At 43.5% G+C, this 24,846-nt stretch overlaps 1 protein-coding gene across 2 annotated transcripts in view; it reads right to left on the bottom strand.

The window, feature by feature from the left end:
- The window catches only part of prkcha (protein kinase C, eta, a), a 239,013-nt gene extending 231,232 nt beyond the window's left edge, over positions 1 to 7,781 (bottom strand). For both annotated transcript variants that reach the window (XR_007248298.2, XM_048538173.2), the window contains exon 1: positions 6,774 to 7,781. Coding sequence is in view for 1 of the 2 variants with exons in the window: in XM_048538173.2 (XP_048394130.2) it covers positions 6,774 to 7,118 (345 nt within the window). In the remaining variant the exon portion in view is untranslated. The remainder of the gene's footprint in view (positions 1 to 6,773) is intronic.
- Between the last annotated feature and the right edge of the window lie 17,065 nt (positions 7,782 to 24,846).

Here is a 24,846-nt window from a genome sequence, read left to right on the forward strand (position 1 = left end):
TTCCTTTGCCTCCACCACATCTGCTCCCAGGATGAGGCATTCCACTCCCGCACATCCCAGATGGCCGCGTTCTTCAAGGACCACAACATCCCCCCCCGCAGTGGTCAAGAACGCCCTTGACCGTGTCTCCCATATTTCCCACAACACATCCCTCACACTCCGCCCCCGCAAAAACCGCCCTAAGAGAATCCCCCTCTTCCTCACATACCACCCCACCAACCTCCGGAAACAACGCATCATCCTCCGACACTTCCGCCATCTATAATCCGACCCCACCACCCAAGACAATTTTCCATACCCAGCCTTGTCTGCCTTCCGGAGAGACAACTCTCTCCGTGACTCCCTTGTCCGCTCCACACTCCCCTCCAACCCCACCACACCCGGCACCTTCCCCTGCAACCACAGGAAGTGGTACACGCCCCCACACCTCCTCCCTCACCCCCATCCCAGGCCCCAAGATGACTTTCCATATTAAGCAGATGTTCACCTGCACATCTGCCAATGTAGTATACTGTATCCACTGTACCTGGTGTGGCTCCCTCTACATTGGGGAAACCAAGCGGAGGCTTGGGGACCGCTTTGCAGAACACCTCTGCTCGGTTCACAATAAACAACTGCACCTCCCAGTCGCGAACCATTTCAACTCCCCCTCCCATTCTTTAGATGACATGTCCATCATGGGCCTCCTGCAGTGCCACAATGATGCCACCTGAAGGTTGCAGGAACAGCAACTCATATTCCGCTTAGGAACCCTGCAGCCCAATGGTATCAATGTGGACTTCACAAGCTTCAAAATCTCCCCTCCCCAACTGCATCCCTAAACCAGCCCAGCTGTTCCCCACCTCCCTATCCCCTCCTCCCACCTCAAACCGCACCTCCATTTCCTATCTACTAACCTCATCCCGCCTCCTTGACCTGTCCGTCCTCCCTGGACTGACCTATCCCGTCCCCAACTCCCCACCTATACTCTCCTCTCCACCTATCTTCTTTTCTCTCCATCTTCGGTCCGCCTCCCCCTCTCTCCCTATTTATTTCAGAACCCTCTCCCCGTCCCCCTCGCTGATGTAGGGTCTAGGCCCGAAATATCAGCTTTTGTGCTCCTGAGATGTTGCTTGGCCTGCTGTGTTCATCCAGCTTCACACTTTGTTATCTTGGATTCTCCAGCATCTGCAGTTTCCATTATCTCTGACATACATGCAGGCTATTTTCTTCTATTTAATCATAGGGTTAATAGAGGAAATCAATGTGAAGTCTAGATCAAGGGTAGCATAAGCATTCTCTGATATGACCTATCGCAGAGTGCCTCAACTTCACTGTGGCAGTGCTGTGTCATAGCACATTTTCATTTGCTTATTGGATTTCCAATCTAATCTAACACCTGAATGCCTTTTCAATGGCAGTTAAAATCTGGCCCGAGCCAATTTCTTTTTGCGAACAAATATATCTCAATTGGCTGTAAATATTAAAATGTGCATATTTGCTCATTAGAGAAAAAAAAGGAATAAAAGCTTGCGTATATATAAAACACCTAGAATGAGAGGTCATCACTTTAGCATATGAGGGGTTTCAGATTTAAAACAGAGATGAGGAAAAATGACCTCTCTGTAAGGGTCACAGATCTGTGGAATTCGCCACCCCAGAGTACGGTGTTTGCTAGGAACAATGTCAACTTAAGGAGGAAATAGATAGATTTTTAGTTAGTAATGGGATGACAGATTATGGAGCATGGGCAGGAAATGGAGCTGAGGCTGAGATGAGATCAGCTTTGATCCTAGTAAATGGCAGTGCAGCATCAAGTGGCTGAATTGCCTATTCCTGCTCCTGGTTCTTATGTTCTGTCACGTTCTTAGATGTCCCAAAGGGCTTCACAGCCAAAGAAGTACTTTTGAATGTAAATCAATAAAAACGTAAGCAAAAAAAGAGAGGCAATTTGCAGCTGTCCCACAAGTCACAACGAAATAAATAGCCAGAGACTCTGATGGAGAAGGGTAGGTTGAGGCAAAAACGTCAGCTGGGATATTAGGAGAATTCCTGCACTTCTTTTCAAATAATTCCAGGAGATGCCCACCTGAGGTGAAAGTCAGGATTTTGTCGAATTTTTCAAAAGAAAGAAAGCATCTCAGATGCAGCATCACTCACTCTGTAATGTATTGGTGTGGCAGCCAACTCTTTGGTGAGATTGAACCATGAGAATGCTACCACTGAGCTTTGGCCAAATATTTTGGTGAATTATAACATTAGGTCAGGGAGCACAGGGAGGACAGTGCTCAAATTAACTCAGTTCTAGAAAGGAAAGGTCCTATTCTTGGTTTTACACTAGCTAGTAGGCTGCATTATAGTACTTCCTTAAAGAACAAATAACTCTCTAGAATTGTGCGAGAGTTTTGGCCCCTCTCACAAAAAGTCACAGAGTCATATAGCACAGGAAAGGTCCTTTGGCCCATTGATATGCCAACAATAGCTACCATTGAAGGTGCGCTTATCCCAATTTCCTGCACTTGTCTCATATCCTTGAGTGTGATGATATTTCAAGTGCTCATCCAAAATTTCTTGCAAGGTTGTAAGGCTCCGGTCTCCACAACCTTCCCAGACAGTGCATTCCAGATTCCCATCACCCTTTGAGGGAAAACATTTTTTCTCAAATCCCCTCTCCTGCCCCTCACCCTAAAACTATGCTCCTTTGTGATTGACCCCTCAACCAAGGGAAAAAAAGCTGCTCTCTATTCACCTTGTCCATATGCCTCAGTCTTATACACCTCAGTCAAGTCCCCACTCTAACGAAAACAATCCAAGCCTATGTAGACTTTCTTTAGAACTCAATTTCTCTGTCTCAGGCAACATCCTGATGACCCTCCTCTGTACAGTTGAAACTTAGTGTGAAAGTTGGACATAAATCTTTGTTTCATGTACAGCACTCTTTTCCAATTAAACAAACTCTACCAGATCCAGGCCAAATAATGGAATAAAATTTGGGGTTAAGCCTCCTAACCACGGTGAGGGATGAAACAGCAAAATAGTTTGATAAAATTCAGATACTGGACATACTGTTATATGCAAGTTCCACAAATATAATTCTTTCTTGCTAAATGAATACAGAAGAGCATGCAACAAAACAAGAACATTCCTATGCATCTTCGGAACATTGTCCGATTCTGGGCTCATTTAGGGATATGATACAGATTACAAGCAACAATAAATTCCCCTTAGGCTCACATTCACTTCTGTAACACTCTTCTTTCATGGTGGAGGATTATAGACTATTTACACGCTATTGTAACTGCTCCTGCTGGTGAGAAGATGTAGCCAGATACACTGCTCCTAGCGCAACAATGGTGCTCCTAAGTATCGTTGGGATCTATTGGTCAAACAGTGTGACATACTGCTTGAGAAAGTACAGGGAAACAGAGAAAATAGAGGCATAAGTAGGCCATTTGCACTTCAAGCGTGATCCATCATTCAAAATGACCACAGCTGATCTTCCAATTCAGTATAAAAGCCAAAAGAACTGTGGATGTTGTAAATCAGAAACAAAAACAAAGTTGCTGGGAAAGCTCAGCAGACCTGGCAGCATCTGTGAAGCAAAAAATAGAGTTAATATTTCGGGTCCAGTGAACTGTCCTGAGGAAGGGTCACTGGACCCAAAACATTAACTCTGTTTTCTCCTTCTCAGATGCTGCCAGACCTGCTGAGCTTTTCCAGCAACTTTGTTTTTCTTCCAATTCAGTATGCTGTTCTTGCTTTCTCCCTAAGGGCAAATGAACAACTTGCAGGAGCAAGGAATTCAGCCCCTTGAGCCTGCTGTGCCATTTGATATATGTATCGGAATCAGACTGAAATCTTCTGCTGCCAACATCATACAATTTGGCAGAAAAAGAGATGGTACAGAGGATGAATTTGGTAAAATAATGCAACCCAACAGAGCTCAGAGAAGCAGGAAGGCTGACGTTTTGGGTCTAGACTAGGCCCAAAACATCAGTCTTCCTGCTCCTCTGATGCTGCTTGGCCTGCTGTGTCCATTCAGCTTTACACCTTGTAATCTTAGATTCTCCAGTATCTGCAGTTCCTACTATCTCGAGAGCTCAGAGAAATCAAGGATATTCTAACAAACCAAGAAAATCCATTGTTATAAATATTTTTACTAAGATGAAATAAAGGTTGAGCCAAGTGGAAACTGATGGATAAATAGCTAGTAGTTTCTTCCCTTTTAAATCCCTTGCTCAAAGACAGCAGTGAAACTGTGTTTTCTCCAAATGTTACTAATGGCTTGTTAAAATCCAAGTGCGGCAGATCATTCCGCCTCCAGCTTCCAAATGTATTTCAAAGCTTCATTTGGAACCAGGTGCAGGGGCAAGAGCAAGAGATGATGCTTCATGTTATGCAGAAGTACTGTGTGCTAAAATAGAACACACTGCAAAATGTGTGAATCCACGTTATTGACGAGTGGGTGGTAATTAATATGAAATATAACATTAGAGCAGAATCAAATGTAGCTAAAGAAAAGAGAGAAAAGTTGGAGATAAGCTTCCCAAAATGCTTTGTTGGCAAATGTATTCCACTGTGTGGGACTCAGTGAGAGCAATCCTACCAATTAATCTCTGCTAAGTTAATTCACAGAAACATTGAAACTAAGAGCAGCTGTTGGCCAATCAGCCCTTCGATCCTGCTCTGTTATTCAATATGATCATGACTGATACTCTATCTCAACACCTTATTTCCCCTTCCTCTTCACACCCACTGATAACGTTAACATTTTCAAAATGGTTATATTCAAAAAATAAATTGCTAACGACCCAGCCTGTACAGGCTTCTGTGATAGCAAGTTGTACACCCTTTGAGTGGCAGAAATGTCTCCTCTTCCAAGTTCTAATCTATTTCCTAAGAACATGACCCCTGGTTCTAGACTCCCCACCCAGGGAAATATTCTCCCTGTATTTCGTCTGTCCAGCCATGCTCGAATCTTATATGTTACAATAAGACTCCCTCCCATTCTTCCAAACTCTAGTAAATACTAGCCCAGTCAAACCAATCTCTCGTTATACAACAGTCTTGCCATCCCCAGTATCAGCCTGGTGAATACACACTGTACTCCCTCGAAGGAAAGTGTGTCCTCTCTTCAAGATAGTGAGAACTGCCGATGCTGGAGTCTGAGATAGAGTCTGAAAGTCTTCTTCTTCCTTCTCTGTTCTAGTGGATGCATTCTCAAAGAACTCCTGTAGATTAATTAAGTATTATTTCCTTGCCATAAATCCAGGCTCACATTGTCTAATCTTGTTAATACTTTCCAAGTGTTCTGTTATCATGTCTTTTATAATAGATTTTAGTGTCTTCCCCATGAACGCTGTTTGTCAACTTGTTGTAATTCTCCTTTTCCTCTCCTTATTATTTTAAATAATGGGGGAGGGTGGCTACATTTGCCTTTCAATCTGTAGCAACTGCTCCACAATCGATAGAACTTTGGAAGACTATAAGGTATGTAAAAGCAGAATTGGGCCATTCAGCCCATCGAGACTGCTCCACCGTTCAATCATGTCTGATGACCACCAATGCATCCAATATTTCTGAGGTTACTTCATTTAGTTTTCTGGGATGTAGGTTTCCAGGCCCCGATGATTTGTTAGTGTTTACCCTCATTTCATTCTCATTTGGACAGTAACTGGGGTACGGAAACTGGCCTGAATGTACTTGGGCTGGGAGCTGAGGGGTGGTAGAAGGATGGGGAAAATTAGTTAAAAATTCATATTCTTGGTTGTTATCCAGTGATACTTGCTGAAATGGTATCTATGTTAACTTCAGGTGAAGACCAGTTTGAGCTCAGTTGTAGACAGCAAACAGCCCCATGGCCTGGCTCCCTCACTGATGGTCTTACTCCAGTCCAGTGCCTCCCTCAAATAGATGTCCTTCATATACAGCACTGGGCAATGATCAGCACCAGACTATTCAGAAAGGAGGAGGAGGAGGAGGAGGAGGAGGAGAACTGAATCCCATCTAAGACAGCAGGAGTTGTGAGATTATGACTGAGCAGAAATCTGGATTATTTTTGGTTCCCCTCCTAATTTCTGAAGATTTATAACATGAAATTTAGAAACGTTGTGGTCTGCAAAAGTCCACTGCAAAAATTAAACAGTTTGGTATAGTTTGCAGGCTCACTATTATATAACAACCAGTATACAACCAGTACTACCTAACGCTGTGTCCAATTTCAAGTTGTATGATTCATCAATATCCATCAACTATTTTCCTGAATTTATAACAATGCTCTTAGCTATCAGTCTCAGAAACTACAACAGACCTAAGTCCATGGGGGTCAACACACCTTTCCTGCATCTCTCCTATGCTCTGTCGCCTGGATCTTTGAAATGCTCAAAAGCAGCAGATGTGTACAGAATAGTACAATGTCCCAACTTTTAGCAGCAATGCCATTTAAAGACTTGATGCTGCTTCATTATGGAGTTCTTGCACAGATTTAGCTATTGTAGTATAGTTACTTTTGCACTTTTTTCCCTTGTTCTTGTGTTTAGTCCAATGTTAATGTACTTTATGTGTGATCATGGATCCACTGTGTTGTCTACAAACCTACTAAAAAGGAGTTTTGATATACAACAATGCCCTTTCAAATTTATTGGGCCACTGTATTTAAAACCAGACTATGGATGTATGGAATCAAGAATGTCACGACAGAATAATGATCAGTTCTGTTCACGAGAACTGCCCGTGGACGAACACTGTGTGAATGAATAACAACAGTAACGAGGGCTCTGACAGCAACAACTTACCCAGCCTTCAAAGGTCTTTGTGCCATTTTTCAGCAGTTCCTCGAACTGTAGGGTACAATTCGCCACAAAATCATCGTACCCGATGGGGGTGTCGTGGAAAACCGTCAGTTCGATCTCACTGCTTCGCCAGATCTGGGTGCTGAAGTCCTCGTTAAAAGTAGGCTGACTGGTTTTCTGTTTAGTGACTGTCTGTCCGACCCTCCGGTTATCCACCTTCACCATCACGTACGGATCCAGTAACTGGTAACTTTTGCTGGATATTGAATGCCTGAGGGCACATCGGGTTGGTTTCAGATCCACTGCCTCCCCGATCTTCACTTTCAGAGATCCACTGAAAAACACCATCCTTGAAGATTCAGTCCGCTCTGTATACCACAGGGAATGGTCCTTCTGATTGTAACACAGAAAGTCCGCAGAGATAGTTACAAGCAACAAAAGTACTGAAAACAATACTTCCAAAACAAAAACACCCTGATTTAATCGTGGAGGGCAGTTTAATTACAGTGACAGAGAAGCTGGGGTAAGATTTCTCATTTGCCAGTATCCGTACCCGGCAAAACTGCTCCTGAAGCAGGGAACATTGCAGGTGTCTAGAATTTCGGGACGCCTCTGTAAGTCCTTACTGATTGAAGCCGGTTTCTGTGGAGTTGGTTCTTTACTGAACACCGCACACTTTCGATTTCTCAGATCGAGATCTTCGCAGGGACCGAAGGGAGATGAGGATTTTGAGTGACCCTCGAGTGATACCGGATTCCCCGAGACTCGATCTGAGTGAACAGGAGCCACTTGTTATTTCAGACTATTTGGGTGCTGAGAAGCAGGAAGCAATCAAACGTCAAATTTCCGCGTGTCAATTACTGAAATTCTCTTTAAAAGCAACACACGCTGTTAGAGCTTTGCAATTCTCTAAGGAGTGCACTTCCCAATTGGGGAATCGATCTTTAGTCGTAAACCTTTCTTACCATTTTTGCTGTTTTAAAAAAACTCAGATTTAGGCTTACACTATTTGACTTTGATCGCTTGCAAAGAATTCTGGGGGTTGTAGTCTTCCCTTACCTTTGTAATGGCCAAGATTGAGTATTCAAAACTACAACTCCCAGAAAACCGAGCCCATAAATCAGCAGACCCAGCTTTGATTGTGATTGGCTGCCAGTCCACAATATTTGGTGACCAAAGGCTGAAGTTCTAATTGCAAGGACCTACAGGTGACTCCCAGTCCGTCCCCTGCACTGAGGGAGTGGCTCTATTGCAACTTCACCTGTTGGGTGGGGTTTATGTTGTCAGGTGTTGAGTGAGAAATGCAGGTTTTGTGTGTGTACTGCTTCGTTCAGTGTAAGGACTAGCTTTGTACGTGAACAGCTGAAATGATAGGGCGAATGCGTACAATCTGATAAACACTACAGCGACGCAGAAGCAGGAGAACATAGACGGCGAACAAGAACAGAAGTTGCTGGAAAAACTCAGCAGGTCTGGCAACATCCGTGAAAAAGCAGAGTTAACGTTTCGGGTCCAGTGGGACGTGAATATTCAAAGATACATGATATTTAGGAAGATAGGATGGTGGGGAATAAATGACTTAATTATTTATTGTATTAGCACAATAAAGAAGTTTGACTGAAGTGAAGGTGTAGGAGCAGTTGGGAGCAGTGTGTAGAAATCTACCAGTAACCTTAGGGTAGGACAGAGTGTAAAGAAAGAAAGATGGAGGGTTTTGTCAGAAATGTACAGCAACAATAATACAGCATTAGTCAACAATGTAGACTGGAAAAATCAAATTAACAAATGTAGGCTAAGTGGAGTGCTCGTGGAGCATTTAAGTATGGTTCTTAAATCAACACATTCTGGAGTCAACCGGCACTGGGGAGCTGATGGCCTCCTGGTGTTATTGCTGGACTGTTAATCCAGAGACCTAGATAATGTTCTGGGGACTGGGGTTCAATTCCTGCCATGGCAGATGGTGGAATTTGAATTCAATAAATATCTGGAATTAAGAATCTAATGATGACTGTGAATCCATTGCTGATTGTCAGGAAAAACCCATCTTTGCAAAAGCAAAGTTAATGTTTTGGGCCAGTGACCCTTGTTCAGAAAAGCTCTGAAAATAGTATTAAACTCAAAGAAAAAAAACATCAATTAAGTAATGATAACCTGTAAGTAAGATAACTGGACAGAATGTAGCAAAAAAATCTGCCATCTTTACCTGGCCTGGCCTACATGTCATTCAAGACCCACATACTCAAAAGCTTTTGGAATCCACCACCTCAAAAGATGGCAAAAGCACAGTCTTTGAGTATCTTTCGGATGGATGAAGATGGATTCTGACTTCTGAGAGTGAAAGGTTAGCCCTGATCTGTTTGCATGGCAAACCAGACTTGAGGGAGCAAAAGACCTCCTCTTATTCCCAATACCTGTCTCTAAATATGTTTACTCATGCCATTGTGCTCATTGGATTAGTTTGCTTCAAGGTCATTTTGAGTGGCATTGTTGGAGGAAGGCTTGGACTGTCAAGTAGCATTTTATGTTGCATGTTATTTTCCCTGTGGAAAATGATGTAACCAGAGTCAATAGGTGACACACTCTCCATAACACTGAAAATGTTCAGAACAATTCAAAATAATTGCTTACCATCTATCAATGAAGCTATTCTCTTTAAAATTGATCACGGGAGGTCATGGCTTACTGGCAATGATATTAACTAGCAAGCCAGAGGCTCAAGCTAACCTGGTCTATCTAAATGTGACTGCAGACCCACACCAATGTGGTTGAGTCTTAACTACCCTCTGGACAATTCCGAGGGCCACTGAATGCTGGTGTAGTTAGCAAGACCTACATTCCACGAACAGATCTTAAAAAAGTAAATTCATGAGTCCACAAATAACCAAATAAACCCATTGACCTTCATTTCATTTCATGGTTTGTGCCTACCAACCTAAGTAAATGTTAATATGTAATAACTCACCACATCTGCAGGTCATAAATAACAGGGTTAATCAGAATTTGTACAGTGAAGCCTGAGGTTTTTGTTTTCGATGAAGACGATTGTGAAATTTCTCAAACATTTGCAGCATTATTCTACTGCAGACATTTCAGAAATAGTGCCCTGTTATGTTAAAATAACCATATAAAGTAGACATTCAAGGGCTTTTGTGGTGAAGTGGTAATGTCCGCACCTCTGAGTCAGTATACCTGCATTGAAGTCCCACCTCCTCTAGCAGTGTGTAATGATAACACGGGCTGATTCAGGGTAAACAAAAACTAGAGGAAAAATTCAGTAAGGCCATTCATGATGAAGTATTTGCCTACCTGACTGACAAAAACATGTGGAGAAACACTTAGTTTATATTTTAACTGTGATACTAATGTATATGAGAGAAATAATGTGTATTGTCAACAGGAAAGTTTGGCTAAAGAGGAAGTCATTTCAGAATGCAACTGAAAATAGTATTAAACTCAAAGAAAAAAAACATCAATTAAGTAATGATAACCTGTAAGTAAGATAATTGGACAGAATGTAGCAAAAAAATCTGCCATCTTTACCTGGCCTGGCCTACATGTCATTCAAGACCCACATACTCATAAGCTTTTGGAATCCACCACCTCAAAAGATGGCCCCGTATAGATAGTTAAATTGATCGCTGTTTGCTTTTTCTCACAGCTAGTGTTTGAGACATCTGTATTAGATCATAGCCATCCAGCTCATCCCATTCTTTAGGCTTGATTGTACATGTTAAGACATGCACACTGTGCACAACTCCTTTCCAGTACATGTTTATATTATCTGTCCTGAAGTTATTGGGCAAGTGTCAGGATTAGTTTAAATGCCCACTAGTATTATTTTAAATGAGGTTTTCTAAGGGCATAGCAGAGATGCAGAAGTTGGAGTCAGAGTCAATACGTTGTGCAGCTGGAGGAACACAGCAGGTCAGGCAACATCAGAGGAGTAGGAGAGTCGACTTTTTAGTCCTAGGCCCTTTATCCTATCAGCATGCATGACACAGGAGGACGTGAAGATGCTGTTACTCACCTCCAGTTAAACTGCTGCAGGTGTATAAAAAGACAAATGGCAAGTTAACCTTTTCCAGGTGATGGTGAAATCCGCAAAAATATTCAATTAAATTCAGTGAGCACAGATAGGATCATCAGAAAAAGTGGCTCACACCACATATTTCATCCGACAGAATCTGGGTTGAAATTGACAGGCTGGGTTCAAACTGAAGCTCCTTATTTGATGGTATCTGTTACAAAATTAATTAGATTTTTCTTACAAACTCTTCAAACTGGTTTTTAAGATTGTATCGCTAAATTAACAGAATAAACAGAAATGTTTAAAAGAAAAGAAATGATATTAAAGACAATACAATAATTTAGTTTTTCGATGAATTTTGAATCACATTAGATCCTCTAAGGTTTAAGGGACATTTTATTTTGATAACTAATTTAGCAGTAATTTGTTTTGTTTTATAATGCACATTATGAGTTAGCCCTGACATCAGCAATCCAGACAGAGGAGCAATGGATTATTTTGAGGATTTCAAAATTCTAACCAATTTTCAGGACTTTCAGATTTAATTCATTCCTTGGTTAAGTTCTGTGTGACATGGTGCAGTGATTTTCTCACAGTTTGTGGCATCCAATCATTAATGCACCATCTGCTGGATTTGGAAAGCGGTGCACAAGATTGAACTCTTACTGATGCCAAATGGCTGAATTCCAAAGCTGAATTCATTGGGGTTATTTTAATTAAAGGATTTATTTCACGCCTTTCTGGTTTTAAAAAGTAATAATATTAATATAAGAACATTAGAATAAAACTGCTAACAACTCAATTTTTGCTTGCCTGGAGAATGGGAATGGTAGTGACAAATGAGATATTCCACATGGGAAGAAAGTAATAAAGGTGCAAAAGTGAAACAACGTTCTTTCATTGTTGTGCTCGTTAGGGCAAAAGATAATATTATTTGTGGTTAAATACCAACTTATAATTTAGCATCAATGTTAACATAACAATAGGTATGACACAGGTTAAGTGTTCCTTCCATTCAATTTCTATCGTTGTCTTAACCTCATGTTAATAATCTCATCCCTGCTGCACAGAGCAAAATCTCATAGGAGTAGGAGTGGGCTATTCATTCCTTGAGCCTGTTCCACCGTTCAATGATATCATGGCTGACCTATGGCCTAACGCCATATACCTGCCTCCAGCCCAGATCCTTTAATACATTTGTTTAATGAAAGTTAATCTCAGATTTAAAATAAACAACTGATCTGGTGTTAAAGAGATAATGGGAACTGCAGATGCTGGAGAATCCAAGACAACAAAATGTGAGGCTGGATGAACACAGCAGGCCAAGCAGCATCTCAGGAGCACAAAAGCTGACATTTCGGGCCTAGACCCTTCATCAGAGAGGGTCTGATGAAGGGTCTAGGCCCGAAACATCAGCTTTTGTGCTCCTGAGATGCTGCTTGGCCTGCTGTGTTCATCCAGCCTCATATTTTGTTGTCGTTGATCTGGTGTTAAATGCTGTTTATGGAGGAGAGTTCCAACCTTTACCATCCTTTGTGTGTAGGAGTGTTTCCTAACATTTCTCCTGAATGATCTACCCCTAAGTCTCAGACTATGTCCTCGTTCTAGAATCTCTAACCAGTGGAAGTAGTTCATTTTAAATTGGATTAATCCTTCACCTTCTAAATTCAATAGAAAACAGGCATAACTTAAGTAATCTCTCATCATGACTTAATTGCTAAAGTCCAACTATCATTCTTGTAAACCTACATTACACACCCTCCAAGGCTAATATAACCTTCCCAACTTTCTCTGTAGTGTTTATCCAATTAAAGTCTTAATGTTAATGGTAGCAAGTTAATGATACTTGATGTCAAATTGTGTGCACCTCTTCACTAGTGATGGCAAGATGGTGGCAGAGTGAGATGCTTCAACCAGAACTTCTCTGCTCCACCCATTCTTTTTCCTTCTTCTCCCTTGTTCCTTCTTTCTGTATTTTTATTCCAGCCAATGACTTGGACTTGCCTGGAGGGGAATCCTAGAGTGAAGGCTGGCACAGGGAAATCAGTCCTGGAGCGAAGGCTTGCACAGGGAACAAGGTGTGGAACAGAAGCCGGCACAGGGAGCGAGTCCCGGAGCGGAGAATGGCACAGGGAGCGAATCCCGGAGCAGAGAATGGCATGGAGAGCAAGTCCTGGAGCAGAGACCAGCTCAGGGAGCGATTCCTGGAGCGAGGCCGGCACAGAGAGTGATTCCTGGAGCGAAGGCTCGCACAGGGAATGAGGTCCAGAATTGAAACCGGTGCAGGGATTGAGTCCCGGAGTGAGGCCAGCACAGGGATTGAGTCCCGGAGCGAGGCTGGCGCAGTGTGAGAGTCCTGGAGTAGAGGCCAGCGTGGAGAGCGAGTCCCGGAGCGAGGCTGGCCTGGCGAGCGAGTCCCAAACAAAATGTACCTTGGAGCAGCTGAGAACCGGTGTAGAGCAGACTGGAGGCTTGGAGCAGAGCGGGGTTGGTTGTTGGGCTGGGGGCTTGCAGTTAGACCACGTGTGGAAATCCCTACACTGAGCTAATGTTTATTCCCCATCTCCCTCTCTGATGGAGGGTCTAGGCCTGAAATGTCAGCTTTTGTGCTCCTGAGATGCTGCTTGGCCTGCTGTGTTCATCCAGCTCCACACTTTGTTGTACTATTTATTTATAGCAATTTATCTGACTGTAATGTCCATCCTTTTTAACTATGTCTTATTTCTAACTTATCATAAGAATCACTGCAAAGTAGTGCATCTACTTTTCTTTTTCATTCTTCTTTTTGTATTAAAATTTGTACCTAGGTACTTGCACCAAAGACGGTACAGGTAGTGGTGACATTGTAAAACCTTTCACTGTACTCCTGTACTTCTGTACACGTAACAATAGGGGATATTGTTCTTCCACAGTTTACTGGTTTGACGTTTCCTATGAAAGCACTAGCAAATGCAAGAACAGGATTTCATTCCAACAGTGTGAACCAGACTGAAGCTCATATTTCTCATGGTGGAATCTGTATGTCAGTGTGCTATTCAATCCATCTTTTTTTCTCTCTCTTTGTTTAAAGTAATAAAGAATCTGCAGCATTATTTTCGTGATGTACCAATTCATAAACTGTTCAAATTTAAGTAATGTGGCCATGATACATTTTGACAAGAAGGAGACAGCAAATTATCAAAGGGCCAACATAAAAACAATGAATTTGCATGTTAAGAATAATGACCAAATTCCAGTTGGTGAATCAATCATCAGTTAATAATATAAATGCAAAACACTGCAAATGATGGAATCTAAAAGAGAAATAGCAGGTTCTGGAAAACACAATGGTTCTGGAAAACACAATGGTTCTGAAAAACAATCATTTGACTTGAAGAATTAAGTCAGTTTCTCATTGCATTGATGATGCTGAGTTTTTCCAACACTTCCTATTTTTACATCAATTAGCAATGATTCAGGATACTTTTCTTGATAAAATTACTCATCTGTTTTTCTCACTGTTCCAATTGTATTCTTTTTATTTCTAAAATGACCTGCGTGATGCTGAGATGCTGTTCCATTGATGTTTGATAGCCCAAGCACCGTAAAATAAAATCAAGAACTGTAGATGTTAGAAATCTGAAACAAAAACAGAAACGCTGGAGAAACTTAGGTCCGGAAAATCATTTCGAGTCCGGTGACCCTTCATCAGAACTTGTTGACTCTGCTTTCTGTTCACAAATGCTGCCAGAGCTGCTGAATTTCTGCAGAAATTTCTGTTTTTGAACCCAATGTACCTTGCAACCTTTATGTACATGTTAAGACATACTCTGTTTGTATAAGTAGATTTTGCCATCCTGAAAGGCATCACTGCATAAACCAATCCCATTTATAATTACTGGCCTGTAGTTCTGAGCAGTTATTACTGAATAATAATCAAGAGAAGGAATTTGACCAGTTTACAGAAGGTGGGGAGAGGGTTTCAATAACTGTCCAACTGAAATGTTTAATCCAGCTGGCAGACTGATTTACTTTATTGAGGAGGTTTTCAGTGGAGCTCAAACTTATTTGGAACGTTATCTCAAAAGATAATTATTAAAATACTGTACCAAATACGTTCACCATTTCCATGATCCATAAAGATGCCAGCATGCTGTATGCGTCTTATTACTGGAACTATCTTCCTCTAAAAAGATTGTTATGCAAAATATTCAAAGCACTTTGCATGGCAGTGTAATCCATGCTGTAAAACAGTGAAGTAATTAAAATTCATGGTGCCCTCAGGGTAGGCAATACGTCCTTAAATCCATATCATTCATCTCTTCTTCAGATTAATTTCTTACATTATATAAGTTAAAACCTTATGAAACTCTGTGGGATTTAATTTGTACAATTGGCTAAATCTCAGTCTCAGCTTCATCAGCAGCATAATAAAATGTGAGGCTGGATGAACACAGCAGGCCAAGCAGCATCTCAGGAGCACAAAAGCTGACGTTTCGGGCCTAGACCCTTCATCAGAGAGGGGGATGGGGGGAGGGAACTGGAATAAATAGGGAGAGAGGGGGAGGCGGACCGAAGATGGAGAGTAAAGAAGATAGGTGGAGAGGGTGTAGGTGGGGAGGTAGGGAGGGGATAGGTCAGTCCAGGGAAGACGGACAGGTCAAGGAGGTGGGATGAGGTTAGTAGGTAGCTGGGGGTGCGGCTTGGGGTGGGAGGAAGGGATGGGGGAGAGGAAGAACCGGTTAGGGAGGCAGAGACAGGTTGGACTGGTTTTGGGATGCAGTGGGTGGGGGGGAAGAGCTGGGCTGGTTGTGTGGTGCAGTGGGGGGAGGGGATGAACTGGGCTGGTTTAGGGATGCAATGGGGGAAGGGGAGATTTTGAAACTGGTGAAGTCCACATTGATACCATATGGCTGCAGGGTTCCCAGGCGGAATATGAGTTGCTGTTCCTGCAACCTTCGGGTGGCATCATTGTGGCAGTGCAGGAGGCCCATGATGGACATGTCATCAAGAGAATGGGAGGGGGAGTGGAAATGGTTTGCGACTGGCAGGTGCAGTTGTTTGTTGCGAACTGAGCGGAGGTGTTCTGCAAAGCGGTCCCCAAGCCTCCGCTTAGTTTCCCCAATGTAGAGGAAGCCGCACGGGGTACAGTGGATGCAGTATACCACATTGGCAGATGTGCAGGTGAACCTCTGCTTAATGTGGAATGTCATCTTGGGGCCTGGGATGGGGGTGAGGGAGGAGGTGTGGGGACAAGTGTAGCATTTCCTGCGGTTGCAGGGGAAGGTGCCGGGTGTGGTGGGGTTGGAGGGCAGTGTGGAGCGAACAAGGGAGTCACGGAGAGAGTGGTCTCTCCGGAAAGCAGACAGGGGAGGGGATGGAAAAATGTCTTGGGTGGTGGGGTCGGATTGTAAATGGCGGAAGTGTCGGAGGATAATGCGTTGTATCCGGAGGTTGGTAGGGTGGTGTGTGAAAACGAGGGGGATCCTCTTGGGGCGGTTGTGGCGGGGGCGGGGTGTGAGGGATGTGTCGCGGGAGATGCGGGAGACGCGGTCAAGGGCGTTCTCAATCACCGTGGGGGGAAAGTTGCGGTCCTTAAAGAACTTGGACATCTGGGATGTGCGGGAGTGGAATGTCTTGTCGTGGGAGCAGATGCGGCGGAGGCGGAGGAATTGGGAATAGGGGATGGAATTTTTGCAGGAGGGTGGGTGGGAGGAGGTGTATTCTAGGTAGCTGTGGGAGTCGGTGGGCTTGAAATGGACATCAGTTACAAGCTGGTTGCCTGAGATGGAGACTGAGAGGTCCAGGAAGGTGAGGGATGTGCTGGAGATGGCCCAGGTGAACTGAAGGTTGGGGTGGAAGGTGTTGGTGAAGTGGATGAACTGTTCGAGCTCCTCTGGGGAGCAAGAGGCAGCGCCGATACAGTCATCAATGTACCGGAGGAAGAGGTGGGGTTTGGGGCCTGTGTAGGTGCGGAAGCTGGACTGTTCCACGTAACCTACAAAGAGGCAGGTGTAGTAGGCAGCAGCAGTAAGGTCACTTCTCACAAAAGTTGCAAATGTTATTCTCTGCCAGTTTCCACTCAAAACTTATAGTTTTTAAAATTTGTATCCCTATAATCTCTTTGAAAAAAAGAGTTTCTTCGGTCCAATATTAATGATTCAGTTCATGTCAATTTTTATTTTATCCATCCCAGAGGCTTTTTTTACCATGTGTTTGATGAAGCTATTCGTAGCAGAATACAGAATGTCCATTCCCACTTACTGTTCAGTGAGAACTATGTTATTTTCATCGACACAGCATGGATTAAGCTCTTGCGATCTTGCAGGAAGATGTCATAAAGAAATGCTACTCTAACCATTCCATGGATTTATTGAAAATTATCACACTGATTCCGGAAATATCTTTTGAACAGTAACAAGTGATATATGTGAAATGAATACTTTTGATACTTTACATGGTTAAGTTCAAGTAGTAGTACAGAGCTTCAGTATTCTTAAAAAAGACACATTTTGTTGAAACTTGTCATCTTGTGCCTATCGAGACACTGGCTAGCTTAAATGGCTGGTATGTGATGCCAACAGTGTCGGTTCAGTACCTAAACTGGTTCAGGCTACCATGAAGGACTTTGCTTCTCAACCTCTCCCCACAGTGTGGAAACAGGCCCTTTGGCCCGACAAGTCCACACCGCCCCTTGGAGCATCCGATCCCCCTATAACCCACACACCCCTGAACACTACAGGCAATTTAGCATGGCCAATCCACCTAAACTGCTCATCTTTGGACTGTGGGAGCAAACCCATGCAGACACCGGGAGAATGTGCAAACTCCGCACAGACAGTTACGCGAGGCTGGAATCAAACCCGGTCCCTGGCGCTGAGAGGCTGCAGTGCTAACCACTGAGCCACCGTTCCGCCCATAATAGGGAGCTTCTTTGCTCTGCCTGTTCTTTTTCTCTCTTACCTTTTTCTTCTTTTTTCTTTCTTCTCTCTCCCCTTAGCCTTGGAGGCAAATCCTGGAACAATGGCGGGCTGCAATCCCAGGAACAGTGTGGGGGCTGCTTTCCCCGGAACAGTGTGGGGGCTGCGATCCCCAGAACAGCGCGGGGGCTGCGAGCCCATGAACATAGCAGGGGGTGCAATCCCATGAACAGTGCAGGGGCTGCAATCCCAGGAATAGTGCTGGGGCTGCAATCCCCAGAACAGTGCAGGGGCTGCGAGCCCATGAACAGAGCAGGTGCTGCGATCCCAGGAACAGTGCAGGAGCTGTGAGCCCATGAACAGAGCAAGGGCTGCAATCCCCAGAACAGTACGTGGGCTGCAAGCAACAAAACAGTGCGGGGACTGCGAGCTCTGGAACAGCGCATGGACTGCGAGCACCCAAATAGCACAGGGGCTGCAAGCTCCGGAACAGCACGTGGGCTGCGAACTCCGGATCAGCACAGGGGCTGCGAACTCCGGAACAGCGCATGGGTTGCGATCCCTGGGACAGTGCAGGGGCTGCAAGCCCCAGAGCAGTGCGGGGAAGCAGCCCTGGAGCAGTATATATGGAAACAGCCCTGGGAATATAGCTCAGGCAGCGTGTCCCAGGTGGAGACAATGTAAGGGGAGGTAGTCCTGGAACTTAGCTGGAGCAGCTGAGTGCCAGTATGGAGCGGACTGGGGCTTGGAGTGGAGCAGGTTGGACGGGGACAGTCGGACCACGTGCAGAGGCCCAATGCTGACCTGCTACAATGTAATATTGATTTGAAATTTCCTACTTTACCGTAATGTCAACCCTTTAATGATGTCATATTCTGAACTTATTTTTAAACTAATGCAACTACTTTCATTCCTCTGCTGTATCCAAGGTTTGTATGTAGGTGTTTATACCCAAGGTGTCACCATAAGAAGGCAAACATTGTAAAAACTCTTTATTTTACTCCTACAGAGACAATAAAGGACATTCTTCCTGTTGTCTTTGGGTTGGTGACCCTCAGGTTAAACAATCACCACTCATGTTTCCCTGTAATTAGAAAGCGGTCATACAGCATAGAAACAGACCCTTTGGTCGAGCCAGTCCATGCTCAACATAATCCCAAACTGTGATCAGAGATAATGGGAACTGCAGATGCTGGAGAATCCAAGTTAACAAAGTGTGGAGCGAGATGAACACAGCAGGCCAAGCAGCATCTCAGGAGCACAAAAAATGACCTTTCAGGCCTAGACCCTTCATCAGAAAAGGGGGATGGGGAGAGGGTTCTGAAATAAATAGGGAGAGAGGGGTAGGTGGACCAAAGATGGATAGAGGAGAAGATAGGTGACCATAAGACATAGGAGTGGAAGTAAGGCCATTCGGCCCATCGAGTCCACTCCGCCATTTAATAATGGCTGATGGGCATTTCAACTCCACTCCCCTGCACTCTCCCCATAGCCCTTGATGCCTTGTGAGATCAAGAATTTATCAATCTTTGCTTTAAAGACATTTAACGTCCCGGCCTCCACTGCGCTCCGTGGCAATGAATTCCACAGGCCCACCACACTCTGGCCAAAGAAATGTCTCCTCATTTCCACTTTAAATTTACCCCCTCTAATTCTAAGGCTGTGCCCGTGGGTCCGAGACTCCCCACCTAACAGAAACAACTTCCCAGCGTCCACCCATTCTAAGCCACACATTATCTTGTAAGTTGCTATTAGATCTCCCCTCAACCTTGTAAACTGTAATGAATACAATCCCAGGTGGAGAGGGGAGTATAGGTGGGGAGGGGATAGGTCAGTCCGGAGAAGACAAACAGGTCAAGGAGGCGGGATGAGGTTAGTAGGTAGGAAATGGAAGTGCGGTTTGAGGTGGGAGGAGGGGATAGGTGAGAGGAAGAACAAGTTAGGCAGGCGGGGACGAGCTGGGCTGGTTTTGGGATGCCTTGGGGGGAGGGGGCGAGCTCCTCCTCCCTCACCTCCATCCCAGGCCCCAAGATGACTTTCCATATTAAGCAGATGTTCACCTGCACATCTGCCAATGTGGTATATTGTATCCATTGTACCCGGTGTGGCTTCCTCTACATTGGGGAAACCAAGCAGAGGCTTGGGGACTGCTTTGCAGAACACCTCCGCTCGGTTCGCAGTAAACAACTGCACCTCCCAGTCACGAACCATTTTAACTCCCCTTCCAATTCCTCAGACGACATGTCCATCATGGGCTTCCTACAGTGCCACAATGATGCCACCCAAAGGTTGCAGGAACAGCAACTCATATTCCGCTTGGGAATCCTGCAACCCAATGGTATCAATGTGGACTTCACAAGCTTCAAAATCTCCCCTTCCCCCACTGCATCCCAAAACCAGCCCAGCTCGTCCCCGCCTCCCTAACCTGTTCTTCCTCTCAACTATCCCCTCCTCCCACGTCAGGCCGCACCTCCATTTCCAACCTACTAACCTCATCCCACCTCCTTGACCTGTCCGTCCTCCCCAGACTGACCTATCCCCTCCCCACCCCACCCCCCCACCTATACTCTCCTCTCCACCTATCCTCTCCTCTATCCATCTTCAGTCCATCTTCCCTCTCTCCCTATTTATTTCAGAACCCTCTCCCCAACGCCCTCTCTGATGAAGGGTCTAGGCCCGAAACGTCAGCTTTTTTGCTCCTGAGATGCCGCTGGGCCTGCTGTGTTCATCCAGCTTCACACTTTGTTATCTATAATCCCAAACTAAACTAGTCCCACTTGCCCATATCCCTCCAAACCATTCCTGTTCATGTACTTATCCAAGAGTACAGTGACTTTACCTTTATTAGGACAATTCACAAGAATACAAATTCAAGGGGAAAACAAACATTTATACCACAGTGTGTGCACGTATTTTTTCTGTTGAAAAGGCCAGGGCCCTGTGTATTAAGGAGTAGCTTCCAGTCTTAAATTGGTTGTTAGTGTAATTCTTAGCACACTCAGAATTATTCAGTGAATGATGTCCAGTTACAGAGTCACCTCTAATATTAGGCACAGTGTTGCGAATTTTGCAAGCATACACTGGTTGATTAGTACCTTGCTTGTTTCAAACTGCTGAAGGCTTATGCTACTTGATATGATCCAACAATCTTTGGCTAAACGGCCCAAGAGAACAAGATGAAAAACTTCCACAAAATGTGACTTTTCTCAGTGATATGGTCAAGTTCATCATTTGAAAATATAACTTAATCGTTGCCTTTTTGTTTTTTAAAACAGAATTTTTCAACGTTATGCAGTTTGCAAATGGAAATTGAATTTACTGGTGTTCAAGATGAATGGTTGAAGAGTGGTATTCCTGACTGTTTAAGGTAGTTATTAGATATCCTGCTATAACTACACTTCAGGCAATTAGAATGAAAGAGAGTAAGATCAATCACAAGTACTAATTTTAAATGGAAAGCTATATCCGTGAATATATGTGCAGAAATGACTAGAATTTATGCCGTCCCTCACTACCAGTTTAGAGGCAGAACCGCATTTAACTGAGCAGGGCCAGGGTGTAGTCTCCTTTCCACCTCTTCCCCATTTAAGTCTGGGGTGTGAAGACCCATCAATGGCCTTTCTGCTCCAATGCCAACTGGGTAATTAATTGATGTTCGGTCTGCAGTTGGTATGATTATTATTATTCGGGGAATCTTAAGTGTAGGCTCCCAGGAAGAGTTGCATGGCACTCAATGCTTGATCGAGAGAACCAACTTTTGGGAAGGGGGAGCCTTTTGAGAGTGACTCACCACCCTTTCTTCCAAATCCGTTGTGTCTTCATTCCTGCTACACTCCCCAAAGCCTGGCTACCTTACTGATCCTGGCTTTCCATTGGCAGCACTGGTCCTGTTGGCAATGCCAGCCTCTGACTGGCAATCCCTGATGTCACTGATCCTGGGGAAGGCCCACTACGGGCCTGTTAAGTGCCTGATCAGCATTTGATACGGTGGGCCTCCCTCAAAGGAGGTAATGTGAGTCTCTCCAACCAGTGGACAAGACCCTTGCCTCCCATGTCTATAGCAATTTCATAAAATGACTCTGTGAGATATGTTCCCCATCATTCTATTCCCTATTGTAATATCATATTTATCAAAAAGAAAATACTCATAGAGCAGCATCTTGTAGGGGCTATGATCTATGCTCTATGGTGAGAAATGTGGCAGATTCACACAAGAAGTCCAGCAAGATTTTTTTCAACATTGGGAGCAACTTGCTGCATCATTGTACAAAGTTCCAGGTGTCATGGTGAGATTCCCACAAGGCAGCAGTGAGTTGCCGATTAAGGGGGATTATTGCTTGTTAACAATCTTATTAACTGTGCATTTCACCTTATTAAATGCAGCTTCTTTTCTACTTCCCTACTGAGAGCAAACCAGATGCCCAGAAATTTTACCCTTGAAGTCAGAGCAGCTCTTTGGCCTCAAGCTTGCTGCTGGCTACAAATGGCCTTCATATTACTCAGCATGAAACAGCAACACAGGGCACAATCCACAGGCAGTCAGCTCACAGATTGGAGCTCGGGTCTGCTAAATTACTCTCTTAGCACTCACTCACTCAACATCTACCTGCATGCTTACTACTCCCCTGCCTTACCTTGCTTTGCCATGCCAATTAGCTCAGTCAGACTACCAGGCTGCTTGTCTTGCTGGTCAGCAGTCCTCAGTCAGGGAGGTATAAATCTTGCTGTGGGGGGAAAAAAAGTGTCTTATATGTAGTTGAAGGTGCACAGCCAGTTCTGAAATTGAAACATGTATCAATTGGCTGTGTACTTGGAAATCTTAGGCTTGTTTTGAATGTTTGGCAACTAGCTGGAATCAGCGAATTAATTTAAACCAAGCACTTAGTGATTGAAAGCCAATCGAATTTAAATCTGATGGTTTTGACAATCACAGACCAATGCTATTGTAAGAAAATTGATATGTCATTCAAGGTATGTGAGGAGAGGGTTTTTGAAAATCAGTATAAACCAAACCACCATCTGAGAAGTAAGCATTTAGCTGACACAAGAAATCACTAAGCTGTCTCTAAAAGGTACCTTGGCACTTCCAGCTAAGAGTCCTCATAGAGAAAACATCTCTGACAGGTGGATAAGTGGAAGAAGGGCATTTATGACTTGAGAATAGCAGAAGAAAAGCACGTAGACTTTGTGAGACTAAATTTTAATTTATTTTCTTAATTCTTGGGTTTATATAAGTAGGAGTTGTATTTATTGGAACAGGACACCAGTAGAATTTAGTTCAGTTTGAAAATAGTTAGTAGTTAAGGGAGAATTGTTCGGTGTGTCAGTAATTCTGTTAATTTTTTCACTGTTTTGGTTAAATAAATAAATTGTTACTTGTTTACTTTATACGTAGCTAGAGATTTTCTTTCATTTAACTTCTGTTTCTCCGTAACAGTTTAACAGGTGAGGTGAGGTGAGGTGAGCTTCTTTGTGTATTTTGAGTTTAATTGTTAGAAGGGGACCTCTTATCCCACCATAACAGATTGGGGGCTTGTGTTTCAATTCTAATTATCAGAGAGGTTCACCCTCCTGTTTCTAACAGGTTTGGGGCTCATCTGGAACCTGACTGGTTTGTGTGTGGGATCTGAACAGATTTGGACAGATTTAAACAGACTTGAGGATTGGTGACTTTAGATCTTTTAATAAAACTTAGGTGAGAAAAACATGTTTAATTTCGGTTACTTGTGGTTGCTTATATCAAAGGGAAATGGCTCTTAACGTTGCTAAAGAGGTTCTGAGATTTGAAGGTACTTCCCAAATTTGCCAAGAAAGTTAAGTAAAACAGAGGAAAGATATATTTTTGGAATTAGCAAACAAGCTGGAAGTGAGTTTAAATAGGGACGAGAAGGAAGCTGAAATTGTTAAAGGAATTATTCAAACATTTAGGTATACTGGTGAAACAAGGGAGCTAGAAAAAATTAAATTGCAAATAAGACAACTGCAGTTAGAGAATGAAAGGGGATTGAAACAGTTTGAATTACTGTTATAAGCAGACAAAAAAAAACAAAAGGAAAGAATGTTCATGTTGGAAAAGGTGAAGTTGGAACTAGAAGCAAAAGACTTCAAATGGCAGAAGGAAAAGTACAAGATAGAAGGGAGGCTGAGCTGTCTCATCATAGCCAACATCCTGGTAAGGATATATACAAATGTGTCTAAACATTACTGAAATTCAATGAAAATGATGGAGAAACCTTTTTAATTTCCTTTGGGAACTTGGCTGGGCAGACAAATTGGCCAGAGACTGTGAAGGTAATGTTAATTCAGACCATGTTGGTAGGCAGGGCTAGTGAGGCATTTACAGGGGAGGTGTCCGGAGACTATGCAGAAGTAAAACAGACTATTTTGAGTGCCTACAAATTGGCAGCAGAAGTATGTAGACAACAGTTCAAAAATATAAAGAAGGAACCAGGTCTTTCCTGAGGACTCTTATCGAGAAGTGCCATGTACTTTTTATAGAGAGCTTAGTGATGAGTGGAGAGCTGCCCAAAAAGCAACTCCCCAGGCAGATAAAGTACAGACTGGGTGACTGCTTTGTGGAACGGCTAAATTCTGTCCACAAAAATGGCCTCCTGCTTCAACACACCACCATGTTCCCTGGCCAACATTTCTGACTGTGGCTTGCTGGAGTGCTTCAATGAAACTCAGACTAAACCTGGAAGAGCAGCATCTCATTTGGGACACTGCAGCCTTCAGGACTCAATATTGAATTCAAAAATGTTAGGGTCTGAGCATCTTCTTCCATGTCCTTTACTCACCACCACACACAATAGCCTATCATCACATGAGCTGGTTTCACACAGCCAACCTTATTTTCATTCATTTATGGTCCTTATTTGCATATTTTCCTTCTAGTGGCTCATCACTAACCATCTAAAAATTCTGGCTCATCACTAGCCATCCCTTTGTCTACCCATTTGTTTTTTTTTCTCTCTCTTTCTCTCTGGGTTCCATCTCTATCTATTGTTTACTCTTTTCTCTCACCAACTCTGTTTTCAGCATTTACACCAACCTTTTCCTAGCTGCAATCAGTTCTGGAGAAGGGTCACTGAATCTGTAATATTAAGTCTGCTTTATCCTCATAAATGCTGCCAAAGCTGCTGAGTTTCTC

Source organism: Stegostoma tigrinum, chromosome 10 (assembly GCF_030684315.1).
Source record: "Stegostoma tigrinum isolate sSteTig4 chromosome 10, sSteTig4.hap1, whole genome shotgun sequence".
In the NCBI taxonomy this organism is placed as follows: Eukaryota; Metazoa; Chordata; class Chondrichthyes; order Orectolobiformes; family Stegostomatidae; genus Stegostoma; species Stegostoma tigrinum.